The sequence below is a fragment of the Lottia gigantea genome (genome assembly GCF_000327385.1).
Source record: "Lottia gigantea unplaced genomic scaffold LOTGIsca_95, whole genome shotgun sequence".
Classification (NCBI taxonomy): domain Eukaryota; kingdom Metazoa; phylum Mollusca; class Gastropoda; family Lottiidae; genus Lottia; species Lottia gigantea.
The window spans coordinates 271,238-277,634 of NW_008711088.1; the positions used below are offsets into that span (position 1 = coordinate 271,238).

The following is a 6,397-nucleotide window of genomic DNA, read 5'->3' on the forward strand; positions in this document are numbered from 1 at the left end:
ATCGTGATATAACCAGTATATCTTGATATAAACAGTACATCTTGATATAAACAGTACATCTTGATATAAACAGTACATCATTTTATAAACAGTACATCTTGATATAAACAGTATATCTTGATATAAACAGTACATCTTGATATAAACAGTACATCTTGATATAAACAGTACATCTTGATACAAACAGTATATCTTGATATAAACAGTACATCTTGATATAAACAGTACATCTTGATATAAACAGTACATCTTGATATAAACAGTATATTTTGATATAAACAGTACATCTTATATAAACAGTACATCTTGATATAAACAGTACATCTTGATATAAACAGTACATCTTGATATAAACAGTACATCTTGATATAAACAGTATATCTTGATATAAACAGTATATAAACAGTACATCTTGATATAAACAGTATATCTTGATATAAACAGTACATCTTGATATAAACAGTACATCTTGATATAAACAGTACATCTTGATATAAACAGTACATCTTGATATAAACAGTACATCTTGATATGTTTTATAGAGATCGTATAGAGAGATCTAATATACATGGAATGTACAGAGAGATAATAATACAGACAACTGTACATCCCTTCTCCTTGACGATTTATAAACAGTACATCTTTTGGACGGATTGGACGCTCAGTAAGTATTCTTTTTGATTTACGAACTTTTGTTCCCTTTTTTATGAGCTTTCATTTTTAATATAGACTTCAGTTAATCTTATTAAAATTAGACCAAAGTTTCGTTCCGTTTTTTATTAGCTTTTATTTTTTATGTAGCCACTTCAGTTAGGGTCTAACGACAGCCCTCTTGAACATTCATCAAATCAACCTTTTGTTTTTTATTAGCTTATTTTCAATATAGCCACTTCAGTTAGGGTCTAACGACAGCCCTCTTGAACGTTTGTCAAATTAACCTTTTGACCTTGCCCTGCTTTAGCCAATCAAATTAATGAATGACGTATTTATTTTGACAGGAGGTGTTTTCCGCGCGGAGAAACATACAGGTTCGGATATGAAGATGTTGATTCAGGGTATTTCAGCTCGACCAATGGGAATAGTTGTTTTCTCTCCAGACAGACAGAAATGTACGTACGATATTTTGGTGTCTGCGTTATCGCAACTGATTGATTTTGCTACATTTTTGCATCAGTATTTATTCGCAGTTTGCGTATTGGTAGTAATAGCAATGATCTGCCTTCGATCCTAAAAAAGTGTACTACATGAATGTTTGCTATCACCCAGGGATGAACCCTATTGAAAATCAAAAAAATCAAAAAATATTTAGTTTGAGTTATTGCCCTTGTTCTTGAAATGCTCGTAAACACTCTAGAAGGTTTAAATATTGACAGATTTTGACAAAACTTAGTATGAGTGTTCGTAATGACCCAAGGGTGAACCCTATTGAAAATCAAATAAATCAAAAAATATTTAGTATGAGTTATTGCCCTTGTTCTTAAAAAACGCGCTCAGGTTTTAGCCTGTAAAGCCTGTTTTAGCCTGAAGGCCCAATTCTTGACAGATTTTGACAAAACTTGGTAATATTGATCAGTATCGCCCTAAAAAGTTTAAAAGAAGTGTATGACTGAAGGTTGAATATTTCATACTGGTAATTGTTACTGTACTGCTAAATATTTTTATATAAAATCAAAGCTGACAGTGGGCGTATATTTCCTTGCCTGGCAAGCTATCTTTTATTTTTTCAGGTGATGATAATCCATGTGCTAAATTTAACGGGGGTTGTAGTCATGGATGTCATCCGTCGCCGAAAGGAGAACCAGAATGTTCATGTCAAGAGGGAAGTGGATTAGTTCTGGGTAAGGACGGAAAAATGTGTATACCAGAGAACCATAATTGTACGTCAACGCAGTTTGTATGTGAAAATGGCCGCTGTTTGATTCAGAGATGGGTCTGTGACATGGATGATGACTGTAGAGATAATAGTGATGAGAACCCCAATCACTGTGGTATGTAAAATTATTATTTTTACCCTGGTTGGAGGGGCTGACAGTTTCCCCCTGTCAGTGATTCAGGTTGGAGGGGCTGACAGTTTCCCCCTGTCAGTGATTCAGGTTGGAGGGGCTGACAGTTTCCCCCTGTCAGTGATTCAGGTTGGAGGGGCTGACAGTTTCCACCTGTCAGTGATTCAGGTTGGAGGGGCTGACAGTTTCCACCTGTCAGTGATTCAGGTTGGAGGGGCTGACAGTTTCCACCTGTCAGTGATTCAGGTTGGAGGGGCTGACAGTTTCCCCCTGTTAGTGATTCAGGTTGGAGGGGCTGACAGTTTCCCCCTGTTAGTGATTCAGGTTGGAGGGGCTGACAGTTTCCACCTGTCAGTGATTGAGGTTGGAGGGGCTGACAGTTTCCACATGTCAGTGATTCAGGTTGGAGGGGCTGACAGTTTCCACCTGTTAGTGATTCAGGTTGGAGGGGCTGACAGTTTCCACCTGTTAGTGATTCAGGTTGTAGAGGCTGACAGTTTCCCCCTGTCAGTGATTCAGGTTGGAGGGGCTGACAGTTTCCACCTGTCAGTGATTGAGGTTGGAGGGGCTGACAGTTTCCACCTGTTAGTGATTCAGGTTGGAGGGGCTGACAGTTTCCACCTGTCAGTGATTCAGGTTGGAGGGGCTGACAGTTTCCCCCTGTCAGTGATGCTAAAAAGTCCTTCAGAATCTTGATTAAATCGCTGGACTCCTGATGAGTAGTGCTTGAGGAACTCGATTACTGAGAAACAGAGTTGCCGGTGCATCTCAGTTCTGCTTAGTTCCGTCTGTGTTTAATGACTGGTTTTAAACCAATGAAACCCTTCTGCTAAATTACTTTTGATTCGCCATTTTGACATCTTTCTAAGGGTTAATTTTTCCATTACAGCTCTGATCGAATTTTTTTAAAAATTGATCGGTTTTTTTTAGTTGATTTTCTTTACTTTCTTCAATAAATGTGATTTTGATTATTTCAGCTCTTCACACTTGTGATCCGACACATTTTCGTTGTAATAATGGCCGCTGTATTCCTCTCAGATATCGTTGTGATTTCGATGATGACTGTCGTGATAATTCTGATGAATTTGATTGTCGTAAGTAATTAATTTATTCTGTATATACGTTATATTTGTGTGTTAAAGATCCCTTGACAGTTGGAAATCGAAAAAGAGCAGGCTAATGCTGCTGTCCTGACAAAATTTCCCTCATTGTACACTGCATGGCGTTACCCGTCTGCAACAAAAACATATTGGTGAAACATTGGTAGCAGCTGAATAACTTTTCACATGAGGAAATATATCAATTATAAATGTTATATTTTAGCCTACCCTACGTGTGGTCCAGACCAATTTAGCTGTTTAAATTTCCGCTGTATTGATAAAGGTCAAGTTTGTGACGGGGTTGATAATTGTCGAGACGGAAACAAAACAGATGAAATGAATTGTCGTACGTAATCTTTTTAAAGATGGGTTTCCTTATTTTTTAGAGTCAAGTTTCTAATGAATTATCATGTATTCTTAATCATATCATTATGTTCTTATTGCATATAATTAAAGATGGGTTTCCTTATTTTTTAGAGTCAAATTAAGCAAACTATTTGATTAATTGGTGTTTCTAATGAATTATCATGTATTCTTAATCATATCATTATGTTCTTATTGCATATAATTAAAGATGGGTTTCCTTATATTTTAGTGTCAAATTAAGCAAACTATTTGATTAATTGGTGTTTCTAATGAATTATCATGTATTCTTAATCATATCATTATGTCCTTATATAAAAATCAAAAAAATCAAAAATGTTTAGTATGAGTTATTGCCCTTGTTCTGTCAGTGGGTGTATATTACCTTGCCTGACAAGTTATCATTTATCTTGAATTCAAAGAGTTCAAAAGAAGTGTATGACTGAAGGTTGAATATTTCAAGAACAAGGGCAATAACTCATACTCAATGTTATTCAGTATCACCCTAAAGAGTTCAAAAGAAGTGTATGACTGAAGGTTGAATATTTCATACTGGTAATTGTTACTGTACTGCTAAATATTTTTATTTAAAATCAAAGCTGCCAGTGGGCGTATATTATCTTGCCTGACAATCTATCTTTCTATTTCAGCTCCGCGAGTTTGTCCCTCCAATCAAGTGAAATGTCCTAACACCAATATCTGTATTGTAAGACGGTATATGTGTGATGGAGACGACGACTGCGGAGATAATTACGATGAAAATCCTCTCTTCTGTAATCAGGTCACGTGTGCTGCAGGTAAGGTCAACTTTTGTGTAACCGAGGCCCTGAAAGGCCGTGGAAAAGGGACATTGAACCTCGTATAATAATATATTTTACGAGGTTTTAAATATGACTGTTTTTATACGTGTTATTTAATTAGTGTTTTTTGGGTTATTTACAATCAAGCTAAGAATACAAGGTTTTACTTTACTAGGGTACCAAAAAGTCAAAATGACTTGAGGTTGAGGTTTCAAGCGGTCACACATGATATTTGAGGATGGACCGTAGCTCAGTATGTTAGGGTGTTAGAATCTTGATGCCATCTGCTTGGTGTAATGGTGTAATGGTATTTATTTCAGGTGATTTCTACTGTACTGAAACACATAAATGTATTCCTGGAGCTTGGCATTGTGATGGAGAAAACGATTGTGGTTCTAACGAGGATGAATCAGAATACTGCTGTACGTTTTTTAATTTCTTATATTCTTAAAGAGATTGTCAAGAGGTTTTCAAAACTTTTTATGTGTATCAGGGACACTGATAGCATCAATTTACACCATTCTAATTTTCAGATTGTAAAGAGGTTTTCTAAATTTTTTATGTGTATCAGGGACACTGATAGCATCAATTTACATCATTCTAATTTTCAATCAGACGTCCGTATTTCCTGCAATTCCTGTAAAACTTTGAAATGATTTGAATATTCAGATTAACCTTGGTTTCTGATTGTAGCGTTTAACAATCGAACATGTTTTGGTAACCAGTTTACCTGTGATAGTGGTAAATGTATTTCGTCACGCTGGGTTTGTGACGGTACCGACGATTGTGGTGATAACTCTGATGAAGCCGACACCCTCAATTGTGGTACGTTTTTAAAAATTTCCCTCATTGTACACTGCTTGGTGTTTGCCTGTCCAATGAGTAAAACTCATTTTGTTTATTGACAACTGATATTGAAAAAGAGAAGGCTAATGCAGCTGTCCTGTCTAAATTTCCCTCATTGCACACTGCATGGTGTTGTCGGTCTTCATTAGCCCACATGGTGCAGAACAGTAGGATGTAAAACTCCATTCATTTCATTTCATTTTTACGTAAAAGTCCAACATGGAAAATGGAAGGGATGTCATTCCACACTTCATTAAGTTTGAAAGTTAAATTCCCAAATTTAGCTGGTTGAGTAAATGTGAAGAAAACCATATCTCATTAAAATTGGTCTAAAATAAACTTTCTGAAATATACTGTAAAACTTTTAACTTCAGTTATGTTAATTTTAATTTTATTTTTTCATCTGAGAAGTGTTTATCTGACTAAATTTTAACTTGAATTTGTCCAATAATGTTAATTTTGATTTTATGTTTTCATCTGAGAAGTGTTTATCTGACTAAATTTTAACTTGAATTTTGTCATTTATCTTTTTTTCAAATTTTGAATTTTTTCAGCTGAGAGAACGTGCCAACCAGACACCTTCACCTGTGAATCTAACAAACAGGCAGGTTCCTACCCGTGTATAGATAGACGTCGTGTTTGTGACGGGGTGAGGAACTGTATAGGGGGTGAAGATGAAATGCAGTCGTGTCCTGTACGATCCTGTCAACCGAACCAGTTTCAATGTACAAACGGTATTTGTATATCGTTGAGATTTTATTGTGATTTAGATAACGATTGTGGTGATAACTCAGATGAACCAGATCAATGTGGTAAGTTATTTCTACTTTCGCTTTCTGCTCTTTTCTGTTATTTAGGTTTTATTAGGACAAATCTGACCACAGGAATTATTCTTTAGTGTTCCAGTCATCTGATTGGTCAAATATTCTTTGAAACTTATCTTGATTTGAGTACAGGACAGTTTTTGTCAGAATTTAAAAAATTTCCGTGTGTAGGATTATAACCACAAGATCTTGGTTAGAATTAGTGTATAATTTGACAAATATTCCCTGAGTTACAGCCCTTGATTACAGAGAATATACATATTATAGATTATGCTAACTGTAGTTCAGGACACTGTTTGTCAGAATATATAAAATTTCCGTGTGTAGGATTATATCCACAAGATCTTGGTTCGAATTAGAGTATAATTTGACAAATATTCCTTGAGTTACAGCCCTTGATATAAGAAAATATATATTTATAGATTATGCTAGCTGTAGTTCAGGACAGTTTAGCTGTGATA

The 6,397-nt window shown here is 35.5% G+C and overlaps 1 protein-coding gene across 1 annotated transcript in view; it reads left to right on the forward strand.

The window, feature by feature from the left end:
• Nucleotides 1-6,397, forward strand: part of LOTGIDRAFT_170222 (hypothetical protein) — a gene marked incomplete at both ends in the record, with an annotated part of 59,006 nt that overhangs the window by 20,667 nt on the left and 31,942 nt on the right. The window contains 9 exons of the mRNA XM_009068855.1: nucleotides 543-664; nucleotides 999-1,109; nucleotides 1,728-1,988; nucleotides 2,981-3,097; nucleotides 3,327-3,449; nucleotides 4,117-4,263; nucleotides 4,587-4,688; nucleotides 4,960-5,091; nucleotides 5,667-5,924. Coding sequence (XP_009067103.1) covers nucleotides 543-664; nucleotides 999-1,109; nucleotides 1,728-1,988; nucleotides 2,981-3,097; nucleotides 3,327-3,449; nucleotides 4,117-4,263; nucleotides 4,587-4,688; nucleotides 4,960-5,091; nucleotides 5,667-5,924 — 1,373 coding nt within the window. The remainder of the gene's footprint in view (nucleotides 1-542; nucleotides 665-998; nucleotides 1,110-1,727; nucleotides 1,989-2,980; nucleotides 3,098-3,326; nucleotides 3,450-4,116; nucleotides 4,264-4,586; nucleotides 4,689-4,959; nucleotides 5,092-5,666; nucleotides 5,925-6,397) is intronic.